Here is a 24,946-nt window from a genome sequence, read left to right on the forward strand (position 1 = left end):
ACATTTTTTTTTATTCAAAATATTAACTTTATTTTATTTTATTTTATAGAATAATTTATCTTAAAAGAGTTTTAGTCTTTGGCCATGGATTACTTTATATTCCTTTTTTCTTTTTCTAAATTTTTATTTTAAAAAAAATGAAATCACTAAGTCCGCAACCTAAGTAACCAAACAACGTGTTCCGTGACTATAGAAGGCTATAAGACGACGTAGTTTAGTAGAAAGCGTATGGGTAAAGTCCAGCTCAGCCAGCGTCGGCGACATCATTATCAATTTTACATACCACTAGCTATCGTGGGACCGCCTCATTTTTCCACGACAAATTATAAGACAAAACGGTTTTATCATATCAAAGCATTATATAGAACCATATTAAAATAAGAAATTGGTAAATATATAAGTATAATTATTAAAATTAAAAAAATTAATTAATAGATATAATATATATATATATATATATATATATATATATATATATATATATATATATAATTTTTCTCTATATATACTTGACGTGTCAGTTTAACATTGAGTTTAAAAAATTTAAACTATTTTTTTAATAAAAATATTAATTTAAATATTATTAAAAAAATAATTATAAAAAATAATTATAAAAAATAATTGTATTATTTTAATATTTCTATAATTAAAAATTTTTAAATCATTTTGAAAAATTATTTAATTAATATATTTAAAAAAATAATTTTTTCAATAATAATTCCCCTAATAATATCAAACAGGCCTAATTCTCATTGCAGCAAGGACCCGGCAGGTATAGTGCGCCACACACATGCATTGCCATCTTTTTCTACCTCAGTAAGCCAAGCATTACAATAAGTTTTCAATTTAAGATTTATCTAAAAATTATAATTAAAATTAAATTAATGTTTTAGTATAATTTAAGTTTAATTTTTGGATATTTTGATTTTTATTTAATTTAATTTTAGTAATTTAATTTTATTTAGTTTTAATTTTTGAAATAACTTATATAATTATTATAATAAATAATATATACATCACCATTTCAATTTTAAAATTAATTATTAATATATATGGTATCATATAATTTTTTTTAAATTATATAGCATTTAATTACAAGATACTTATATAATTTAAAATTAAATTATCATATAATATATTAGTATTTTTTATCACTAATTGATTAATGTTTTAAATTATTAAAAATAAATGAATGATAATATTAAATTATATAAAATTCATAATTATAATATAAATCATAGTATTTATATAAAATTTGGAAAATAAATTATTTAATTAGATATAATTATAACTTAGTTTTTATTAAAAATTAAAATAAAAATTAAATAAAATAAATTTAATTTAATATAATTTTAATTAATGCAAATATAATTTTTCACTTCAATTACAGAACTCATGTCCTGAACCATACACTTTTAAGGGTAAGTAGTAAATCTCTCTCAGTTTTCCTTTTCGTCTTTATTCTGAAAATTTGCTCCCATCTTTGCTGCCTTAATCTTGGCTACAATATAAAGTATCCTCGTCGGTCTCCTCTTGTTTCTCGCTGTTTGTTTGTTTGTTTTTTTTGTTTTTTTTTTTTTCAACTCTAAAGTGAAAATTAAAGAAAAAAAAAATTTAAAGATTTGGCTTTACTTTCTGCAAAATTCACAGTCCGTCAAGGAGAGTAGACCTAGACCCTTTTTTTTTTTAGTGTTTATTTATTTATTTTTGTTATTACAAACCCTCCTTTATTGATGGGGCTGTGTTTCTTCTTTTTCTTTTGCAACAGCCACAACTAAAATCCTTTCTTTTTATCTTTATAAGCCACCCTTTCTTTTTCTTTTCTCTTCTTTCTGGTTCTTTTGTTTGTTCAAGAAAGAAAGGGAAAAAAGGAAAAAAATCTTCAAGAAAAGAGAGCCATGTCAGGTTTGTATAATCCCAACTTCTCACCTGCAAGAGCTGCTTCTCCTCAGATTAGAAGCACTCCAGATGTTGACAGGTATGCCACTACCAACCATAAGCCCATCATATCTTTTCAGTCAGACAAATAGAAAAGGGAAAAAGATAGTTTTCTTTTTTGGTGGGATGCTGTTTTAATTTAATTTTATCTAGCTTTGTGTCTTGAATTCTGTTGTTTTGATCTGCTTGGATTGTTTCTGGTTGTAGTCAGTATTTGTCAGAGTTGTTGGCAGAGCATCAGAAGCTTGGACCATTCATACAGGTTCTCCCGATATGTAGCCGACTGTTAAATCAAGGTCCACTTCTTAGTGTTTCATTTTGTTGGATCTAGGTTTTTCTAGATTTTCATGGGTTTATCTGCTTTTGGTGCCTTTTTCCACTATTCGTGAATGTGATTCTGCGTGTGGTTAGATGTATTTGATTGTTTTCCAGTGGCGTGAGTGTTATTAACTGATTTCTGCTAATTCACTCTGACTTGCCCTTTGACTGTGGGGTTTCGTTTATAGTCTTGGCTTGATCCGGGGGAGCACTTCTTTTGAGTTAACTTCTCCAGTTGAGTTTAGGCTGCTGGGTAGCGGCAATTAGGATCTTAACATTGTGTTTAAGATTGTATGTGAACACTCACATGGGTTCTCTACAATGGAATTCTTTAAAGCATGGATCTAATTGTAGTGGAATGGGCCAATTTTACTTTTACATCCAGTAGGTAGTGGGTTATGAAACCTTTAGCATAAGCTGTAATAGCCTAGCTGATTTTTTGGGTGCATTAATGTAGAAGAAGCATTGTGTCAAGAACTTCTAGACCGTTGAAGGCCTTGTAAAAGGTAGAGTGTTTTCAACCCTACTCAACAAATACTTGGTCTCAAACTAGTCACTTGGCCATGTAAAATAATGTTTTTTCATAATTTAACTAGATTGCAGGAAAGAGCTTGGCAAACAATCATTACAAAAATCAATTGTAGGATGTTTCTTAGCATTACGAATGCAATGTATGATGAATATGTTAAGACATTGGGTTTTGTACATTTTCAGATGTTGGCATGGCATGCTATTTTGGGGTTAACTTTAATGCCATAAAGGTTGGCAACAGGGGAGCTATGTTAGATCTGAAGTAGCTTAGTTATTAGACAAAACAAAAGAGTCATAACTTCTGACAAGTTTTTGTTAGTCTGAAGAGAAATTGGACGACTTGTGCTTAAAACTCAACTCAACTCAACTAAGCTTTATCCCAAAAATTTGGGGTTGGCTATATGGATTCGCTTTTTCCACTCTGAACGATTTTGGGTTAAATCCTCAGAAATGTGTAATGCTTCTAAGTCATGTTGTACTACCCTCCTCCAAGTCAATTTAGGTCTACTGCTTTTTTTCTTTCTATCCTCTAACCTAATGTGCTCTACTTGTCTAACTGGAGCCTCCGTATGTCTACGCTTCACATGACCAAACCACCTCAATCTCCCTTCTCTCAACTTATCTTCAATTGGCACCACTCCTACCTTTTCTCTAATACTCTCATTACGGACTTTATCTAGTATAGTATGGCCACTCATTCACCTTAACATTCTCATCTCTGCAACTCTTATCTTAGATGCATACGACTCTTTCAGTGCCCAACACTCACTACCATATAACATAGCCGGTCGTATGGCTGTACGGTAAAATTTTCCTTTTAATTTATTGGGAATCTTACGATCACATAAAACTCCCGTGGCACGTCTCCACTTTAACCATCCGGCTTTAATCCTATGACTAATATCCTCCTCACATCCCCCATCTACCTGAAGGACTGAGCCTAGATATTTAAAGTGATTATTTTGGAACAGTACCACTCCATTCAAACTAACTCTTTCCCTATCACCAGTTTGGCCTTCACTGAACTTGCAATGCATGTATTCTGTCTTCGTTCTACTTAACTTAAAACCCTTTGACTCTAGAGTACTTCTCCAAAGTTCTAGCTTCCTATTGACTCCTTCTCGTGTCTCATCTATTAGAACAATATCATCCGCAAACATCATGCACCAAGGAATACTCTCTTGTATATGTTTCGTCAGTTCATCTAAAACTAATGTAAAAAGGTAAGGGTTTACGGCTGATCCTTGGTGTAATCCAATTGAGATTGGAAAATCTCTTGTGTCCCCTCCCACTGTGCGCGCAATAGTAATTGCTACTTCATACATATCTTTCAATACTTGTATGTACCTAATAGATATCCTCTTTTGTTCTAACACATTCCATAAAACCTCTCTTGGAACACTATCATAAGTCTTTTCCAAATTAATAAAAACCATGTGTAGATCTTTCTTCACATCTCTATATTTCTCCATCAAGCTTCTAATGAGAAAGATCGCTTCCATAGTTGAACGACCGGGCATGAAACCAAATTGATTGAGAGAGATAGAAGTATCATGAAGTAGTCGATGCTCCACAACTCTCTCCCATAACTTCATAGTATGGCTCATGAGTGTAATTCCCCTATAGTTTGAGCAACTCTGTATGTCTCCCTTATTTTTAAAAATAGGTACTAAAATACTCTTCCTCCATTCATCAGGCATTTTCTTTGAGTTTAGAATCTTATTAAATAATTTAGTTAACCATGACACTCCCATATCCCTCAAATACTTCCACACTTCAATTGGTATTTCATCGGGTCCACAGGCTTTACCCACTTTCATTCTCTTAAGTGCTTCCTTTACTTCTAAAGATCGAATCCTTCTAGTATAATTTACATTCTTTTCTATTGTTCTATAATCTATATTCACGCTATTACCATTTTGACTATTATTAAAGAGATCATTAAAATAATTTCTCTATCTTTCTTTAATGTCCCCATCTTTCACCAACACTTTTCCTTCTTTATCCTTAATGCACCTAACTTGATTGAGGTCTTGACATTTCCTTTCTCTACTCCTTGCTAATCTATAAATATCTTTTTCCCCTTCTTTAGTTCCAAGTTTCTCATATAACTTTTCAAAGGCCTGTGCTCTTGCTTGACTAACTGCCTTTTTTGCCTCTTTCTTTGCTATCTTGTACTGTTCATATGCCTCATTATTATCACATTTAGGTAATTTCTTATACCATTCCCTTTTTCTCTTCACTGCCTTTTGTACTTCCTCATTTCACCACCATTTCTCTTTTGAGGGTGGTCCATGTCCTTTAGACTCTCCAAGTACTTTTCTAGCTACTTCTCTAATCTTTGATGCCATCTGTATCCACATATCATTGGCCTCCATATCTAGCTTCCATATTTTGGACTCGAGAAGCTCATTTTTGAACTTCACTTGCTTTACTCCTTTGAACTCCCACCACTTTGTTCGAGCTACACTATTTTTTCTGACCTTACTTGAATTGTTCCTAAACTTGACATCCAAGACCACCAACCTATGTTGACTTGTTAAAGCCTCTCCTGGAATGACCTTGCAATCCTTGCATAGAGCTCTATTTGTTTTCCTGGTTAAGAGGAAGTCGATTTGGCTTCTATGTTGCCTACTTTTGAAAGTCACTAAATGTGACTCTCTTTTTATAAAGTAGGTATTTGCTAGTATTAGGTCGTATGCCATAGCAAAATCCATGATGCTTTTTTCCTCCTCATTTCGACTGCCAAAACCAAAACCTCCATGAACATTCTAATAACCTTGCCTATCACTTCCTACATGTCCATTCAAATCTCCACCAATGAAAACATTCTCTTCATTCGGTATGCTTTGCATTAAATCATTCATATCTTCCAAAAACCTTTGTTTACTCTCACTGTCTAGTCCTATTTGTGGGCATAAGCACTAACTATATTTATTGTTTCTCCTTCTAGTACTAGCTTTACTAGTATAATTCTATCTCCTACTCTTTTCACAGCTACTATTGCGTCTTTCAATGTTCTGTCTATGATTATACCCACTCCGTTCTTGTTTCTCTTCTTTTCGGTAAACCACAGTTTGTACCCTGAATTACCCACTTCCTTTCTTTTCTCTCCTACCCATTTAGTCTCCTGAATGCAAGCAATATTCACTCTTCTCCTTTCCAAGGTATCCACAAGCTCTATTAATTTTCCTGTAAGTGATCCAACATTCCAAGTACCAACCCTGATCCTCCTCCTATCCTGCTCCTTCTTAATTAGTCTCCTTCTATGATATCTTCTATTGTTTTCTATGTCTATCTTGTGTTCTGTTCTACTATTTGTTCTACTATCTGTCCTATGGACTAACTTCTTTACCCACACCCGTCCATGATGTGGCAACCCTCGCTCACTTAACACCACACCCGGGCGCCGGCATGGCGCGTCGCTTTCGGTGAACGCCCTACACCCTTGCATATTTATCACTACACCCGGGCTCCAATGTAGCGCGTTGTTAGTAGAGGACGCCCCAACGTTTATATCATTTGAATCCATATCATAGGGTGTGACAAAATTTTTACGCTGTTTGTCACCTACCGCAACCCTCCTCCTTTATCCGGGCTTGGGACCGGCTAAGCGCAAACTACTTAGACGGAGTTACGACTTGTGCTTAAAACATATGAGGAATTTTCTTCAATAAGCACCCCCTGCTTATCAGATGCCTAAAACATTGAAATTTTCTATTTTCCACTAACCAATCTTAGTGGGGTGAGTGTTGTATTGGAGATGTTACATCTTCATATGCTACAGAAAGGACAAGGCAAGTGCCTCCTTCCAGTTTTGATATCAATGCATTGTAACTGGTTTTCTTCTCTCTCTCTCTCTCTCTCTCTCTCTCTCTCTCTCTCTCTCTCTATATATATATATATATATATATATATTGGGAGGCTGGAGGGGGGGACGGGTGGTGTTATTGGTAACTTATTTTTTTGTTTGTGTTTGGTTTATTTTTACTTCACATCTCTGCAATGTCTCCAGCCTTATAGCAAGCTGCCATTCTGTCCCTTTTATTGGGGCTGCATTCGTCATTCTAGTGCTGTGTATTTATCATGATCCCACGTGTTTTTTCTCAAAATTTTTTTAATTAATTATTTATTTACTTTTTTGTGCAGAAATTTTTCGGGTTTCGGGAATGATGTCCAACCAAGGATTTGGCGATTTGGACAGACTGCGGCATAGAAGCCCCAGTCCTATGGCTTCATCAAACCTTATTTCCAGTGTTGCTGGAACAGGTTTAGGCAGCTGGAATGGTCTTCCACACGAGGTTACTGTTTCTTCCACTTTTTGATTGAGTGTTTTAATTTTGAGTATTGAAGTCCTTTTTTTTTATTTGGCTCCCTGCCTGTCAAACACGGGTGCTTGCTCGCAATTTGACATTTGGATAGATGAGGGGACAGATAAATAAAGGGTTTTGGTTTTCATTTCCAATATTTATTTGGCTAGAATTTTCATGAATATTACAAATAAAGGTTTTCGGTGACCTTATTTGTCTTATAACCTAAAGAAACCACTTCTCCAACTTTTTTTTTTTGGTGCTTTATTCTACAATCCAAAATACTTTCTAGCTTTAATGTTTCGAACCTCTCTCTCTCTGACTCTCTCTCTCTCTCTCTCTCTCTCTCTCTCACACACACACACACACACACACACATTCTGTGAGTGAACTGCAGGAATATCTACATTTAAAACATTTATATGTTTGGCTTGTATGATTGAAGTTGGATATAAAATTAATACAGAAGGAAGGGGATCCAGGTGATAGTTTAACTTCTGTTGCAGTCTTTCTTGCCTAAAAGCCATTAGCTTTCAATAATAGGTAGATACTAAAAAAACTTAGCTGCTTGGTGACACCATGATCTGTCTTAAGAAAGGAAAAGTCTAGTAACAATTTTATAATAAAATTTGAAGTTTTTGTAAATCAATCTTGAAATTTTCAAGGGCAAGATGGTAATTCAAGGACAATAGCTGTGGGATCCTATCTATGTCAACTTTAAGTTATTAGTACCGTATATGGTATTGAGTTTCAAAGCAATTCACTGCAGTTCAAGTTGAAATAATAATCATCACTGCTAGTGTTTCATGAAAACCTTTTCTGAAATTGGATTTATGTTAGGAGCCTTTAAACAGCATCTGATCATAACCATGATAACATTGAAGTCAGTATGCTTGCTGTAGGAATTGTGTGATTTCATAAGGGAAACATTAAGCTTGATGTGTGATAAGTCTGTTCTGCACAATTGCTTACTTATGTTGGAGTTACTTTTTTCTTTTTGGCTTCTATATGTTAACTCAACATGCCAAGACTTTGAGTAGGTTTTATATTTGCTTTGTCTAACTTTTGAGTAGTTTATACTTTGCTTGCAGTAGTTTTACTTTATACTTGCTTTGTGACCTTTGAATTCCAAAGTATGCTTTTATCTAAAAATTCTTTTTTATTACATTCATGTCATTCTTCCATGTGAGTTGGTTGAGGATTCCTTCATTTAAAGGCATAATTACAAAAAAAAGCCAAACTTTTTTGCATTTTTACAGTCTAATCCAAACGTTTAAATCTTGCAAAAATTGCTCAACTCAACTAAACTTTTATCTCCAAAATTTATTGGAGTCGGCTATATGAATTCTCTTTCTCCATTCTAAACGATTTGAGGTTAAATCCTCGGAAATTTGTAATGCTTCTAGGTTATGTTGCACTACTCTCCTCCAAGTTAGTTTAGGTCTACCCCTTCTTTTCTTTCTATCCTCTAACTCAATGTGCTCTATTTGTCTAACTGGAGCTTCTGTATGTCTATACTTTATATGATCAAATCATTTCAATCTCCTTTCTCTCAACTTGTCCTCAGTTGGCACCACTTCTACATTTTCCTGATACTCTCATTACGGACTTTATCTAATCTAGTATGTCCACTCATCCACTTGGCAAAAAATTGCTAAATTTCTAAAATTTGTAAAAATTTTATCCAATTTTTGTCTATTCAATTTTGAACTCCAATTTTCAATTTGTTTATAACTACGATTAAAAATCCAACATTACCACGATCATCAACTCTTCCATAATTTGATTTTGATAACCATTGAGCATCAAATAATGATGAGATTTAGTGATACTTAGGAGAAAGAATGCATGACTAAAACCATCTAATTTGATCAAATGACTAAGAATTTGATGCGCCATGGATATTAAAATGAAGTTTGGAGGTAGTTGATTATATTGGTAAGGTTGGATCATCTAGAAAATGGAGTGGATGAATATATTGAAAAAAAAAAAGTTGAACAAAATTATAACAAGTTTTCTAAATTTCGAAAAATTTGGATAAAATTTTTGTGCATTTTGAAATTTTGGCTGATTCTGCAAAAATTGAAAGGATTGAATAAAATTGTAAAAATGCAATAAGGTTTGGATTTTTTTTTGGTTAATAGGCCTTAATTAAATCCTACTTTTCTCAATTTCCGACAGTTATTGAAATGAAGAACGTTGACACTTCTTGCATAATTCATGAAGAGAATTTTGCTCTACAGTTGGCTAGAACTTCAAGGACTCTAATAGTTTTGCTTTCCCAACTAAGTTCCAATAATATGTGTTGCTTTGTTAATAATTCAGATATTTTCTTTTTCTTTCCCATATTTGCACTGTCTCTAATGGTTAGAGGTTTGCTGAGTAGTGCTATAGGTTCACTTCACTAGTGATATGATGACTATAGGCCTATCTGCTTATGTTGCCTTCCCTTTCTGTGGTATACTAATAAAATTAAAATCCTTCTTGCAGAGATTGAGTGGGCTCCCTGGAATGACAATGGACTGGCAAGGTGCACCTGCAAGCCCTAGTTCATACACTGTGAAAAGAATTTTGCGCCTGGAAATTCCAGTAGATACTTATCCAAATGTAACCTTTATTTATTTATTTATTTATTTATTTTTTCATGTTCTGGTGTTATGGTGTTAAATTTACCCTCACAGTTCAGTTAAAAATAGAATTTTCTAAAAGGCAATGACATCTTTTCTGGCTGCTGCTTCGTGGCTGGTAGTTCAATTTTGTTGGGCGACTTTTGGGCCCTAGAGGCAATTCACTGAAACGGGTGGAAGTTACGACGGGCTGCCGTGTATATATTAGAGGGAAAGGATCAATAAAGGACCCAGACAAGGTAGCGAATGCCCATTCCCATTCCCTAATTTGTTAAAATATTGCTATTTTCAGTGAGGATTCAGCTGAAATTGATTGATAAATACATCAAAATTATGAATGGATTACTCTCCACCCTTTCCCTTTTCAACAATTGACATTTAAGGTTGGCTTTTATTGTTCCTAAAATTTTTTCCAATTCCATCCTGAAGGAAGAGAAGTTAAGGGGAAGACCTGGATATGAGCACCTGAATGATCCTCTTCACATCTTAATTGAAGCTGATTTGCCTGCCAATATTGTTGATATGAGGCTGAGACAGGCACAAGAAATTATAGAAGAACTGCTCAAACCTGTGGTATTTACCCCACTCTTCTTTGTTTTGTTTGGGAATATTATAAAATCTAGAATTTGTAATTGTTGTAGCGCTCATGTTCTCTGCGTCCTAAAGCATAAAGTGTGAGTTGATTCTATTTGTTTCTACTTGTTAAGACTTTTGAAGAGGGAAGCATCATGAAATTTCTAGGCACTATGAGGTTACACTTGTAGAAAATCTGCTTTCCACCTGTTATGTTAGGATGGGTCTAGAAATTTCAGTTAATGGTTGAGGTTGGGCTTTCGGTTAATGTTTGAGGCTTGAAGCGATTTTGGTGTTTACGTATGAAGTGCCAGCATTTACTACTTGTTATTAGTTGAGAAGGTTGAAGTATGAAGCATTCAATCCTTGACATGTTTGTTGTTCTGTAAAACGCTGCCCTTTTTGTGCCACAAGACAAAAGCATTATGCAGTCGTTAGAATTAGTTTTTAACTAAAACTAATTTCTAGAATTTATTCTTTCTAGAAGTTTTTAGCAAGCTTTCCCTTTAAAGTTTCAGCCAAAACATCAGTTGGGTGAAATGACGAGCAGTTCTCAGATCCACTTATTTCAGTTTTGAGTAAATTGATGATTCATTTTCCAACTTCTGCATTGGTTCATGCATTTCATTTTCCTGCCATATCTAGTAATATGCATGGTGGAATCTTGATGGGAAACAAGCATTTCAATTTTTCTTCTTTTGGGTTCCGTATACAGGATGAATCACAAGATTTCATCAAGAGGCAGCAGTTGCGGGAACTGGCGTTGCTTAATTCAAGTTATAGAGAAGAGTCTCCTGGTCCAAGCGGTAGTGTCTCTCCTTTCAATACAAGTGGAATGAAACGCGCAAAAACAGGACGCTGAGAGATTATTCCTACTCCTGTATGTATTGACATTCATCCTGCAGCAGAATTTCATGGCTGAGTATAGCTTCCAATACATCTCAATCAAATCAGCACAGCTACAAAGAATAGGCTAACAGTTATTGCTGGTGAGCTTTCTGGTGGGGGGTTTCCTTTATTTTGTTTATTTTTTTTTTCTCCCAAGATAAAAAAAGACAAAAATGGAAAACATTAAAAAAAAAAAAAAGAATTATGTAGCTGGTTCTTGAGTTTAGGCTTGCTGAGGTCAGTTATTTTTTCATGTAAACTTTAATATATTCATTGGATTGATTCTTGTGGTGGAAACTTTGAGTGTGAAATATGTGAAAGTGGGAAGAAGGGGGAAGATGTTAAAGACAATTGAGTCCTGACTTTTGTAGTTGTCTTTATTTTTCATAGTGTGATAAGAAAAAAGTATTCATAGTTAAAATTGTGAGTGTTTGTTGTCATGTCAATTCAATTGCCAAGAATAATGCTTCTTTAAGACTTGAACAGCCATGCAAAATCTGCCTCTCGTTGCTCTATCATGAAAACCATTGTTAGGTTGTGTTTCACTGTTGGATTTGCTCATTCACTGATTCTCTTATGCTTTAGACCCTCATGGAAAGGGTCAAGGGATATTTTTTCAGATAGAATATAATTTTCTTCTTTAAAAGACAGGTAGTGTTTGAAAAATTAAAGAATTGAAATCAATTCAATTTTTTTTTATCAATTTTTATATTTTAATTTATTTTAATTAAAAATAAATTTATATTAATGTGAATTTTTTTTTATATAAAATGTTAATTTATTTAATGGAATTTTCTGTAGAAGCTCTAAAAAAATATGTATTTTTTAAAATATGATATTTCTTGATAAGTATAAAATAAAAAAAAAGGTTAAGAAAATTTTTCTTACTTTTCATTCATTTATATTTTATCTTTTTATTTTAAATAAAAAAAATTATTAAAACATAGTTTGAATTGAATTTTTTTAATAAAATAAAATTAAATTCTAACATAAAAATCATTCTAAGTGAATAAATATATATGAAAAAAGATTAAATAAGTTTATGTATTTTCAATGGGATTAAATAAACTTAAAATTAAGTTTAGAAGAAGGAATTTTCTAATTAAAATCAAATAATTTTTTTTTATAAAAAAGTTAAAATATTATTTTTTAATTTTTAATAATAAAATATTAAAAATAATAATTTTAATATTAAATAATATTCTTTATTTTGTTCTTTAAATTTTTTGATTTATTTTAACTATAAATAATAAATAATTTTTTATATCTAAAAATAAAAAAAAAATTATTATTAAAAATAATATTTTATTAAATAAATATTTATTTAATCTTAATTAAAATTTTAATTTTAAATTTATTTATAAACGACTGAAAATATAAGAGCTTATTTGATTTTTATATTGGAATTTACAGGCTTAACGCCAATTTTTTGGTTCCTTGTTTGACCTGTGTACATAATTGAAATTGTAATTTCATTCCAATTTTATAAAATTGAAATTGTAATTTCATTCCAATTTTATAAAATTGAAATTAGCTAAAAATTGATTTTGATATATATATATATATATATAATTTAATTATTTGTTAATTAATTTATTTTACTAATTTTTAATTATATTCATCTATATACATTAAATATCAAATGTATTATCATCACATCATGAAATTATCAAAAAATACTATTTAAAATTATTTATGTTTTTTTAATGAAAGTAGTTTTGCATCTGTATAAGCTATTATTTAATTATATATTTTATATATCTACTTAACAATATAAATCAAAGAACAAATTTTATAAAATATCTAAAATTAATTTTAAATGTGTTTATTATTTTAATTAAAAATATATATTATATTTATAAAATTAATAAAACTAAAAATATGGCGACGATTTCAATTATTGGCTCCAATTATGAAATATATTGAAATATCATAATTATAATTTCAACTCGATTCTAATTTCATCAAAATTGAATTCAAATTGTGTTATGAATTTAAATTTTAATTCCACGATTCAAAGAGATTTATAAAAACTTTTAAAAGGTGAATATGTATTTTTTTTTTATAAGAAAATTGAAGGAACATTGACTCGAATATAATACTTATCTGATAAGTAACATATATATATACACACTTATGATTAGAAATATCCTCAAATTATTTTATATACATATTATAATATTATGTATGAATGCTGTTATTACTAGTACTATCGAAGGTTTTTAGGTTCTAATTCTAATGTCACGTAAGGTTGCAATAAGAAAAAAGAGTGAGGTGGGTGGCGTTTTAGGAAGCTACTCCGACGTTTAAGTTAGATAATTGGATGTGAGGATGTTGAAAGAACTTGTAATGAGAATTGGAGAATGAAAATATACATACTTATTTCTGATTACTTAGTTGATATTTATAGGCCTTTTAGAAAAATAATCATTGCTTCGTTATTAAAAATGATCTTGGCTGATCTGAGATTATGTCTGTAAAATCTACTCTTGCTTGCTGGCGTGATTATTACTTGGTACGTAAAATCTGAATTTTACCTAATTATATACATGATTATTGCTTCGTATATATTTTGTTCGCCTTATTGGGCAAACAAATGTATTTTGTTCGGTATTATTTTAATATTTAGTGCTTTGTTCGGCTCGTTTAACATTTTAATCATCTAAAATAGTGTTTGACTTTTCTAACTGTTACGTCGGACATTCATATAGAATTTTGATTATTAACTTGGATTTCAAGCGAGTAGCATCAACTACTAAGTGATATTTTTTTTATTAGATCCAACACCATTTGATTAATATATTATGGATTAAGATTCTTTTTATTCGTACTCAATCAATTTCTTATGTTAATTTAATTTATTTAATAAATATTTGTAAACTATTTTTATTTGGATCGACAAACCTTATAAAAAGAGATTTTCTGAATAGATTTTTCATCTTTGTGCTTATAATTACTTTGTGAAAAAAATAATATTTTCATGAGTTAATAAATCACACATTTCTTTTTCATTAGAAATTATCAATAGAATAAATATGTACTGTTGGTTTTTTTTTTTCTTATAAATAATAAGGGGAGTGGTGAATCTTGATATCCACCGAATATTGATAGAACTTTTCGATGAAAAATAACATAATTTTATTTAATATTTTCATTTATTTTAAGATATATATATATATATATATATAAACAATTGAGTTCAATGAGAGAGAAAATTTATAAAATATGATCTCCTTTTGCCTACAATTGTGTTGGTGTATGACATGTAATTTAGGCAAGGGTGTAAAAAAAGCTGCCAAAAGGATCATTCTAAATAAATTCAAATTGAAATTAGTATTTTTATATAGTGAAATGTTAGTGATGACTTAAAAATAATTATAAACGAAATTTTCGTTTGAGTTTTAAATTAGCATAATAAAAATTCAACCTAAATTGAACACAAATCAAATTATAAAAGAATATGTGAATAATTTTATTTTATCTTTTTATTTTTATTAAATAATATATTTTAAATTAATATTTATTTTTTAATAAAAGCATATTAATATGTATATGAAAAATATTTAATAAGAATTGAATTATAAAAAATTAAAAAAAATATATTTTTAAAATTTAATTTATTAATTTTAATTTAAATACTATTAAAATCGAGTTTATTAATTTGATTTAATAAAATACAAACAAATCGGCTTATGTATCACCTTCATTTGAGGCAATTTATAATTAAATGCAACAGAAAAATAAAATAAAAATCCGACCTGCCGGATTCGAACCAGCGACCTAAGGATTACAGCTACTACTACAGTCCTCCGCTCTACCAACTGAGCTAAGGTCGGCTTGCTATTTATTTTCAAGTATTACTTAATAACACAATCAAACGTGTGGCACAAAGATTCTTGCAAATTTGGTTAGGGTTATGTTTTACATTTGTCTCCGCTGCCATCATCTGTACAACTCTCAGCGAGACAGCGATAGCTTTCATTCTCCTGCTAGTCTATTCCATTTTATGGCAGCTACCCAGTTACCCTTTTATTCCTATTTCTCCATTCCCTGATTAAGATTTCTTCCAGATTTTGATTGTTTTGCTTATTAAAGTGGCCGATCAAGGACCAACTTGATCTCTCACCTACTTTCTCCATTTTCACTCATCACTATCCTCCCTCTCTTTTCAATCTGGGTGGTGTATTTCTTTTCAATTTAGATCTGTGAATTGTTGTTAGTGATTTTTTTTTTGGGTTTCTTTTTATCACTTTCAATTGGAAAAATGGCAGCTGCGGCCCAACTCCGATGCTCTGTTTTTGCTAGACAATATTCAAGTTCTTCTTCCCAGAATTCTCGCATCTCTAATCTCAATTGCCCTGATGCTTCTTTCCCATTTTCTGATCCTCAAAATCATTCCCTACGCCTTCTTCCTCGCCCCAAACTTTATAAGCCTGAGTTTTTGCATGGTGGAGGCAATGGCAGCAGCGGAATAGGTCGCGGATTTGGTGGAGGTGGAGGTGGTGGCGGCGGCGGCGGCGAAAGTGGAGGGTGGAGTGGTGATTCCGATTTCGAGAATTCGTCATCCTCGGGATTTGGAATTCTTGGTCTCTTCCTGAACGGCTGGCGATCTAGAGTGGCTGCTGATCCACAGTTCCCTTTCAAGGTTCTAATGGAGGAATTGGTGGGTGTCTCCGCTTGTGTTCTTGGTGACATGGCTTCACGTCCTAATTTTGGACTCAATGAACTTGACTTCGTTTTCTCGACTCTGGTCGTTGGTTCCATAATGAATTTCACTCTCATGTACCTTTTGGCACCTACTGCGTCTGCTGCAAGTACCACTCTCCCTGCCATCTTCGCAAATTGCCCAACGAGCCACATGTTTGAGCCCGGTGCTTTTTCCCTCATGAATCGACTGGGTACTTTTGTGTACAAAGGTACCATCTTTGCAACTGTTGGTTTCGCCGCCGGACTGGTAGGAACCGCAATCTCAAATGGCTTGATTGCGATGAGGAAGAAGATGGATCCAACTTTTGAAACGCCAAACAAGCCACCTCCAACAGTTCTAAACGCAGTGACATGGGCTCTTCACATGGGCATTAGCAGCAACTTGAGATACCAAACCCTGAACGGGATAGAGTTTTTGCTACAGAAGGGGCTGTCTCCTCTGGCGTTCAAGAGCTCAGTGGTGGTTCTTAGATGCTTGAACAACGTTCTGGGTGGAATGTCGTTTGTTATACTGGCAAGGTTGACAGGGTCGCAGAGCATCGGAGAAGCAAAACCTGTTGGGGCTGAGGGCGCAGAGAAGGAGAAGTTGCTTGATGGGGAGGAGCTGCACAGCAATCAGTCGACTTTCAAGTGAAGAAATGATCACTCTTGTTATCCACATTTTTATATGGGCAATAAACATCCAATGTGAGGAGTCTTGTCCGGGAATAAAGTTTGTCATTTAGCTTGTAGCTGTGTGATAATTTTGATGCTTTTATCACTTGAATGATTGAATTGAGACAACGCCACGATTTCCAACTCGAGACTAAATCAATCAAAATCGACAAGAATGAGGCCAACCATGCTGTATGGTTGGCGGAACGCTAGGAGTTTCAATGTCCTGTTGGTGTTGAACCGTTGATAGGCCTTCGGACGCTGTAAAAAAAACAGTAAGAGTCTTTGTGCTTTATTGGAAATTTAGGACGCTGCCTGGGTTCAGAATGTAGTAACCAATATTGAAAACAAAAAGTTGCTTATAAAATCAAATTTGAATATCTTTTGGTCAGTAACTGGAACGCACCCTTAATTTTTTTTTTTTTTTTGTTCTGACTTGAATGCTATTTCCATATAAGGACTTCCGTCCTCTATTCACAAGAACATGTAGAAGAAAACCCAGCAGCTGCAGCCAGTCAGCCAATCCACAAATTTTTCCTCCTCTTTATATCTTTTAGAGAATTGAGAAAGCCAAAAAAAAAAAAAGAGAAAATAGTATACAACGGAATCATCCTTTTATCCCCGAGATAATCTGCTCTTTCAAGTTCACTGAACATGCCATCGCAGTAAAGTGAACGACAAATCAATAGCTCTTATGTGACAGCCTCTGGAGCAGAGTTGCAATATGGTGTGTGCAAGCAAACCAACTTAGTGCATGTTAAGCAAAGAGTAGCAAAACCAACTCCTATTGCAAGCCCAGAAATGCCTTTCCTAGTATCCAAGTTTAGTGCTCTTTGGATTATCCTTCCAAAGCTTGGGAGTAAACCCCCACATGCTAAAACCATTATATGATCCAAACCACTGTAGTCAATTCCTGCAAGTATTGCTCCAATGGCGGACATTGGACCCATAAATCCAATTAAAGCAGCTGCTGCTAGAGCATTGTGCCAGCTGTCGGTAGCGCCAAAGATGCAGCTAGCCACAGCAGCACCACGGGGAAGTCCATGTAAAGAGACAGGAAGGACCATGTGCCGACCAAGTCCATAAGCTTTTGGTGCAGCCACCCCTAGGGCAAGTCCCTCAGCCAATGCATGGAAGGCAACTGCTCCGCATGAAAGGAACGATTGAAGGGTGTGAATACTCATGGGAAAGCCACTTATTGTGGGTAGATTATTTGCTGATGCCCTTTTGCGACCTGCAAGACTCAAAATACTGGAGCCACAAAAATGGACAAATACTGCTCCCACAGTAAGCAAAAATACAAGAGGTATAATCCCCATCTTTGATGACACAAGTAGCTGTAGTGGTCGCCATGCACCGAGGACAAAGGAAATGCCAGATGCTGCACCCATGAGAAGGGCATGCTGAAGATGGAATGCAAGAGCAAATGCAACAAGAATGATGCCACCAAGCAACGGCCCAAGGCCAAAAAGCAGTGAAACAAAGAAACCTGAAGCATCTTCTGCACTGCAATGTCCAGAAAATGAAATTTAATAGCAAATAAAAAAGTGAATGCAAGACGAGCAACATATATATTATATAAAACAGCTATGAGAAAAAAAAAGTTTAAAAAAATGGAATGACCAAACTGAACATATCATAAACTTGCAATAAGAAAAATATTTCATTTGTGGAGGGAGGATAATGAATAACCCGTCGTGGGAAGAGCCATTTCAAGTAATTTTTAGAAGAAAACATCACCAATGAAACCAAACCACAAGGTCTGAGTGATAAAGCAACTAATGCAAAACAATATTCTACGGTTAAGAGTTGTTGAAAAACTTAACACCTAGTGAGATCATATGCAGAATTAAACATTTTAAAGCATGCTTAGTGAAAAACACATGGTCCAACAAGCATGATTCATTATGAAACCAATTTAGATGTCCATGGAAGCCCAAAACCAACGATTTACATAGTGACAAAAATATCAAAAAAGAAGATATTGCTTCTACTTACCATTGAACTGCAGAACCTAAATGTTATCTCTATCTAATTATAACAAAATACCAAGTACAGAGAACAACAATCGCAATAGTTACTTTATGCATAACGGGACTATGATCCTACAGTAGTACCAGTATGAATAACAAAATATAAATAGTAGCAACCAAGTACAGAGAACAACAATTGCAATAGTTACTTTATGTATAATGGGACTACGATCCTACCGTAGTGCCAGTATGAGCATGTCAAGCGAATGCGTGATATGACAGTGAAACATCAAGCATAACGGAATATTGCTACTTCGAACATGCATTCTAACAAAGCTAAAGCTCCAAAGTAACTCACCTGTAGTCATGGCTGAAATTCTGAAACATGGTGCTCAAAGCTTCCATAAATGCTACAGAAATTGTAGCTGCTGATGCCACCTGAGAAGGAGAGGCTTCCTGTAATCCAAAGTGCAAAGAAAAACATCCAGTGTGAGAAAGCAAAGCTAAACACATAAAAGTGGTGAAGCACAATTTGGGTTCACATTCACATTTAAACCTTTCTGAGTTTTAGGATTTCAAGGTTCCCCTTGTGCCTCCCAGAATGAAAAATAAAGGGCAATTCTGTTGTACTAGTCCATAAAATTATATGAAAGTTCCACCTTGGTTTAAAATTAGAGATAAAAGTATAAATTAAAATGCAGTTAGACTTGCACCAGCTCTCATTATTGAACAAATAACCAGCAGGCGAAGAAATGGAATTCAACAAGAATAAAAGATATGAACATGAATGGGACTGCTGACATTTACTTTTGTGAAAGAAATAATAGACAAATCCAATGGAAACCATTAACAAATTTGTCCATCTATTGAAAGAAAACACTAAACATATCCGATGAAGGACCAATTAAAAAAATTCCGGAGAAAATCCACTCCTCCTCCCCCCCAAGTCCACCAAGAAGGGAAAAAAAGGGAAAAACTCTATATCCTGGCTTTCTTCTTCTCTCTTGTCTGAATCATATCTAGCCTTAATAGTTTCTTCTTGTAGAATGCGCAATGTACACGTGTTTATCAAATGTCATCCACGTGTATACATCTGTATATCAGTGGCATTATTACTATGAAGGATGAAAAATTGTTCAATGCAAATTTATGATGTCACAATCAACTAGATGATTAGGGAACAGGTTAACATAGGAGAAATTCAATGCATTCTTAAAACTTGATGCAAAACTGAGTCCTTAAATCCACAGTGGATTCAACCAAATATACAGAAGTTACCTTGAAAGCATCAGGAAGTACTTCAGCAACAACCATCCAGATCATACATCCAGCAGCAAAGCCAGTACAGAAAGGCAGGAACTTGTTAAATGCATCAGCACATATGAACGAAGGAACAGCTACAATGGGCTGTAATAAGGAGAATTGTGAATTAATGTCAATTACTGAGAAGATAAGGAAATCCCACTTAAACATAAATCATAGTTAAATGAAATTTTAATCCATTTCCCACTTATTATTTGTATCTTGTTTCTCAACAAAATTTCATTTTGAAAAATGCAACAAACGCACAAGCTTGTTTGAAGGGTGATAGGGTCAATAATCACACATCCACTTCAAGATAAAACTCAGGTGGCTTGCTACTCCAGACAAGAAGAAATGGTTTAAGGTTTAACTTTTAGCCATTTTAAAGCTAACTGAAGAAACAAATGCATGTGTTTCTCCTGGTCTCAAAACAAAATGGGATAGGGATATGGACCAAACTGACGAGAGATTGAATCCCAATACTAGTTAGCCATTTAAAGCTAACTGAACAAAACAAATGTATGATTCCCATAAAAGAGACATTGATGCACGCAACCATCTGATTGATCAGAATTTGCAGAAGGTAGAAAAGGCAACAGTAGAGCAGACTGGTAAATTTCCATTTTCATCGTTGAAAACAGGCTTAACTATTAATATTTCAAGATCTTGGTCCAACTTAAACACACAACACAAGTTGTAACATAAAAACTCCAACTACTTGATGGAGTTGCTCCCATAGCCTCAACCAGGAACCTTCTAAGATGTGCAAGATCTCAGTCATCCTGAGGTTTGGGTCAATGTCTTGCCCAACCATGCTTTGGGCTTAATTTTGAAAATTGAGTATTAAAGTTCCAGTTTACCATGACAAATCAACCAGATGGTCTGGACCAACTTGAATGCTTTTGACACTGAATGAACTACAATTCTACAACAAACCATAATGCAAACACAATTCAGTCAAAAGAAGTAACATTTAGGCTCACTGAAATACGAAAATGATTCTATATGCCATGACATTATTGTGATATAGCAGTCTCCAAGGAGCAACCAAGACTCCAAGATGCATTTAACAAAATGAGAGAAGACAAGATACTTCTCCAAAGCTTATCATATTGACAGCATACCTATGATTAAAATTATATTCTGTATTGATTTACTTTTTGTCCCTTTTTATATTTAGGGATTCACATATCTTACCTAGCAATATCAGATCTAGTACCTCGTAAAATGAACTAACCTCAGCCCATCATGAAACATAATTTATTACCTGAGGCAAAGATGTAATTACACTCCATAACATTGCATTTTGTGGAGAAACACCTCTTGATGCAAGAACCATACTCACAGCTAATCCCTCTGGTATGTTGTGCACCGCAATGGCCAAAGTTACCAAAAGGCCTTGAGAGAAACCTTTTGAGCCAGCAAAGGAGACTCCAACACCTGAGCCCTCTCCAAATGAATGAAGAGTCATAATTCCAATAACAAGAACAACTTTTGTTGCATCTGCACCTTTTATATCCAACATACTTACTTCCCCGTATTGTTCAAGAAACTGGAATCCAGAAATGAAGTACAACATAATGAGATCTAAATTAACCAGGTGATTATCATTTTAATTCATTACACTAGGAATGAACTTGTGTTACTTTTATGTATATGGGGGCAAAAAGTGTCGTGTCTGGTAATGAACAAAATCAAGAATTAGGCAAATGTTTCCTTATCCGTAATAGGAACTAAAGGCCAAGGTGTGCAAAATGAATTTCAGCACAGAAAGTCCCAGTAGTTACCTTCTTGCAAAGCAAAATGAAAATTCCACCAGATAAAATCCCGATCACAACCCAATTACCCGCACCATGATTCTGCCCTTCCTGTATTAGGTCAAAACTAGCAGCCAACATCACTCCAGCAGCCATCCCATTGCATAATCCAGCCCACTGAGGATCCAGCTGTACAAAAAAGAATGGCACTGCACCTAAACCAGTGGCAGCAGCCATGGCCAACGTAAATAATGCAACAGTAGATATTGAAACTCTGCTGTAAATGCTGTTCCTATCACCAAGTCCGCTACTTGTGCTCTCAAAATCAATGGCACTCTCTGTACCAGTGCCATCTATAACATTGTTCCCCACATTTTTATGTGGTGGAGATCTCAACCTTCGCAAAATTTCATTTTCAGATTGTGCAAGAATGCAACCGCAGAACACTATGGAGAAGAGAAAAAATAATAGTGGTTTTCTAAATATGCACTGCATTGTTCCTTGCATACACCACCAAAATATTTGCTTCTTTATATAGGACTCCTCATGTCAAAAACCCCATTGCAGACAAATCCCAAACACTAAAAATCAGGAGATCCAAATCCATTGAATTTAATGTGCCAGGATCAAAATCTGCTGCAGTTCAAAGTTGATTGACAAATATTAGTTTCAATTATTTTTACATCATCCGGAACAAACTGTAATGTACTATATAAACTAACAAAACCAAAATTTTCTGTGAATCAAATTACACTGGAAATCAAATAGATAACAGACCAATTACGGTTACCTTCTAAACCTTAATAACCAAATGGCAGCATCATATTTCTCAAATGGGTTCCTCACTTAAATTCAGATTGTAAATGAAATTGCAGTGACAGATACCTAAATGCGACTCGAACTTCCCAGCAAAGCTATCTCGGGCGATTTGGTTTCTGTAAAATCCACAAAGATAGAAAATGAAAATTAAAACAAAATGGCAAAAACTTTAAAATTTCTATTGTTTTCCTACGATTTTCCACCAAGCAAACAAACAAACAAACAAACAAATAAACAAAAAAAAAAATTATAAAACCCCAAATTCTGAATCATTATCAGACCTTAACTACAATCGGATTATAAGAAGAAAAGGGGGGGGAGGAAATTACCAATGAAACAAAAGTGGCCGCATGAAATTGATGAAGTCTGAATAGAGATTTAAATGAAAAAAAAAAATTAAAGAAACAGACAAGTGGGCTCCAAAAGGGAATAAAACCCTGACTTGTGATTTTGAGGAATTTAATAATTAAAAATTGAAAATATGATACTCAGGTAAGCACGCTGTTTTCTTCTCCCTCAAAAACCACCAAAACAGAAACCGCGTCTCGTTTTGTCAAGGCAATTCACTTATTGCTTTATTTAAAATAGGAAAAATTATTTTTTAACTTTTCTATTTTAATAAAATTAATTATTAATCCAATTAATTTTATTTATTTATTTTTTAATCATCCAATCATTTTTATAATTGATTGGAATTTTATCAATCTTTATAATTAAAAAAATATAAATACATTATTTTTATAATAATAATTTATCTTTTCTTTAAATATATTTACTAAAATAAATAAATTTAAATTAAATTAAAATATTAAAGAGTTGATAGAATAATAATATAATGACTAAAAATATATTTTTAAAATAAGATAATCAAATAATTAATTTTATTAAAGTATAAAATCTGAATAAGTATTTTTAAAATAAAGTAAAATTATTTTATTTAAGAAAAATATAATTTTTACAAAAAAATCATAAAATGATTTTTAAAAAATAATTAGTTAAAAAAATTCACTAAATCAATAAAAAAGGACATTTCATTAAATAAATATATAATTTTTTATTATATATATAATAAAATCTTATATTTTAAATTAATGAAAATATTTAAATTATTTAAATTTAATAATATAAAAATATAACACCATCCATTGTTATTAGTTTAAGGTAAAGTTTATTATATTAGTTTTAAAAAAAAAATTATATTTACACATGTTTATATTTTTAAGTATTACAAATTTTAATTTAATTGAATATATTTTTCATGAAATGATTATTTTATTAAAAAATAAAACATTACTTTATGTTAAAATAAATTTTTAACAAAATAATCTCACTTTATTTTAAATAAAATAATCATAAAATTCATGTTCGTCAAAATATGAATTTTAATTACTTTATGTTGAAGTCACCACGCCCCTTGACACGAAATGAAATTCATTATTGTCAAACCCAGACTGACTCAGTCAGTTTAATGGAAAAAATTAGAAATTTATCTATAGTATAGTGGGTCTGAATTATCTCTAAAAATTAGAAATTGTAAAAACCTTATTAAAACGATTGTGTTTAGTATGAAGTGACAAAATTGTAATATAACAGTGATTTGTATATTTAATTATGTTTTTTGATAATAAAAAAAATTTAATATAATAAAATAATAATTATATAATATAATTAATTATATTTAAAATAACATAATTATCATTATATATAAAAATAAATATAAATATAATTATTTATTTTATTTTTTTATTTATTTTCAATATTATCATAACCATCTTTACTATTATTATTATCATCATTATCTTCACCATCATTACCTTGTTATCACTGACACTATTATTTGATCACCGCTATAACCATTTAACTATTATCACTTTTACTACTACCGTCAGACTATTATTCCCGTCACTACTTTACTTTGTCATTTTACATTACAACTTAATTACATTATATAATTGATTATATTATGTATACAAAAAATAACCTCAATGACCCGTCCAACAAAATAGAAAATAAATTTTTTTGCCAAATTTTATACAAAAGATATCCTTTATATATATATATATATATATATATATATATATATATATATATATATATATATATATATATATATATACACTTGATAGTTCTCAACAAACAAAAATTATGTTTTATATTTTTTCAAAACCTATGAGCTATGATATCTATTATAAGATTAATAAGAAGTAATTATTAATTTTTAATATTTTGTTAATATTATTTGGATATTTAAATAAATTAGGTTAATTTTTTATGTCATTAATTTTATGTCTTTTTAAAAAGTTAAATATTAAATTTGAAGTCCCTAAATTAATAATTACCCTTTTTAAATATTAAAACTCATAAAAGTAATATTTAACTTTTATTTTTTTTTAACTTTTTATTAAACACATAAAAGTTAATTCTAAACCTATTCTATATAGTATAATTTTATAATCAATATTTTTTAATAGTTAATTTAAAAAAAAATATTGTCAATTAAAAAATTGATTAAGTATTAAAAAGACATATTTTTACTATACAAATTAATA

At 32.2% G+C, this 24,946-nt stretch overlaps 3 protein-coding genes and 1 non-coding gene across 11 annotated transcripts; 2 read left to right on the top strand and 2 right to left on the bottom strand.

Moving 5' to 3' along the window:
* Positions 1–1,459: 1,459 nt before the first annotated feature.
* LOC110643788 (KH domain-containing protein At2g38610) lies at positions 1,460–11,606 on the top strand. Of its 2 annotated transcripts, none has more exons than XM_021796277.2 (7): positions 1,460–1,978; positions 2,146–2,234; positions 6,937–7,088; positions 9,588–9,704; positions 9,847–9,963; positions 10,154–10,297; positions 11,013–11,606. In XM_021796277.2, exons 1-7 carry the CDS (start codon positions 1,899–1,901, stop codon positions 11,157–11,159), a joined length of 846 nt encoding a protein of 281 aa, XP_021651969.1. In that variant the 5' UTR covers positions 1,460–1,898; the 3' UTR covers positions 11,160–11,606. The 2 variants fall into 2 exon arrangements, with proteins under 2 accessions (XP_021651969.1, XP_021651970.1); XM_021796278.2 differs by having other exon boundaries at positions 1,468–1,978; positions 9,588–9,686.
* Positions 11,607–14,937: 3,331 nt separating this feature from the next.
* Positions 14,938–15,021, bottom strand: TRNAY-GUA (transfer RNA tyrosine (anticodon GUA)). Its single transcript is given in 2 exon segments — positions 14,938–14,973; positions 14,985–15,021. It is a non-coding gene; the product is annotated as a tRNA-Tyr (tRNA).
* An 89-nt stretch (positions 15,022–15,110) lies between these two features.
* LOC110643781 (protein RETICULATA-RELATED 3, chloroplastic) lies at positions 15,111–16,623 on the top strand. The gene has a single exon (XM_021796261.2). The coding sequence runs from the start codon at positions 15,450–15,452 to the stop codon at positions 16,524–16,526; it is 1,077 nt and encodes a 358-aa protein (XP_021651953.2). The 5' UTR covers positions 15,111–15,449; the 3' UTR covers positions 16,527–16,623.
* A 446-nt stretch (positions 16,624–17,069) lies between these two features.
* LOC110643780 (putative zinc transporter At3g08650) lies at positions 17,070–22,882 on the bottom strand. 7 transcript variants are annotated; one of them, XM_058144238.1, is made up of 7 exons: positions 22,727–22,882; positions 22,369–22,513; positions 21,609–22,211; positions 21,089–21,373; positions 19,798–19,926; positions 18,878–18,975; positions 17,070–18,052 (listed from the first exon to the last, which is right to left on the bottom strand). In XM_058144238.1, the coding sequence occupies exons 3-7, from the start codon at positions 22,083–22,085 to the stop codon at positions 17,239–17,241; spliced, it is 1,803 nt and encodes a 600-aa protein (XP_058000221.1). In that variant the 5' UTR covers positions 22,086–22,211; positions 22,369–22,513; positions 22,727–22,882; the 3' UTR covers positions 17,070–17,238. The 7 variants fall into 7 exon arrangements, with proteins under 7 accessions (XP_058000221.1, XP_058000220.1, XP_058000219.1 ...); XM_058144237.1 differs by having other exon boundaries at positions 22,464–22,513; positions 22,727–22,881; XM_058144236.1 differs by having other exon boundaries at positions 21,609–22,214; positions 22,464–22,513; positions 22,727–22,881.
* Positions 22,883–24,946: the final 2,064 nt, after the last annotated feature.

This window comes from Hevea brasiliensis, chromosome 3, assembly GCF_030052815.1.
Source record: "Hevea brasiliensis isolate MT/VB/25A 57/8 chromosome 3, ASM3005281v1, whole genome shotgun sequence".
NCBI classification, from domain to species: Eukaryota; Viridiplantae; Streptophyta; class Magnoliopsida; order Malpighiales; family Euphorbiaceae; genus Hevea; species Hevea brasiliensis.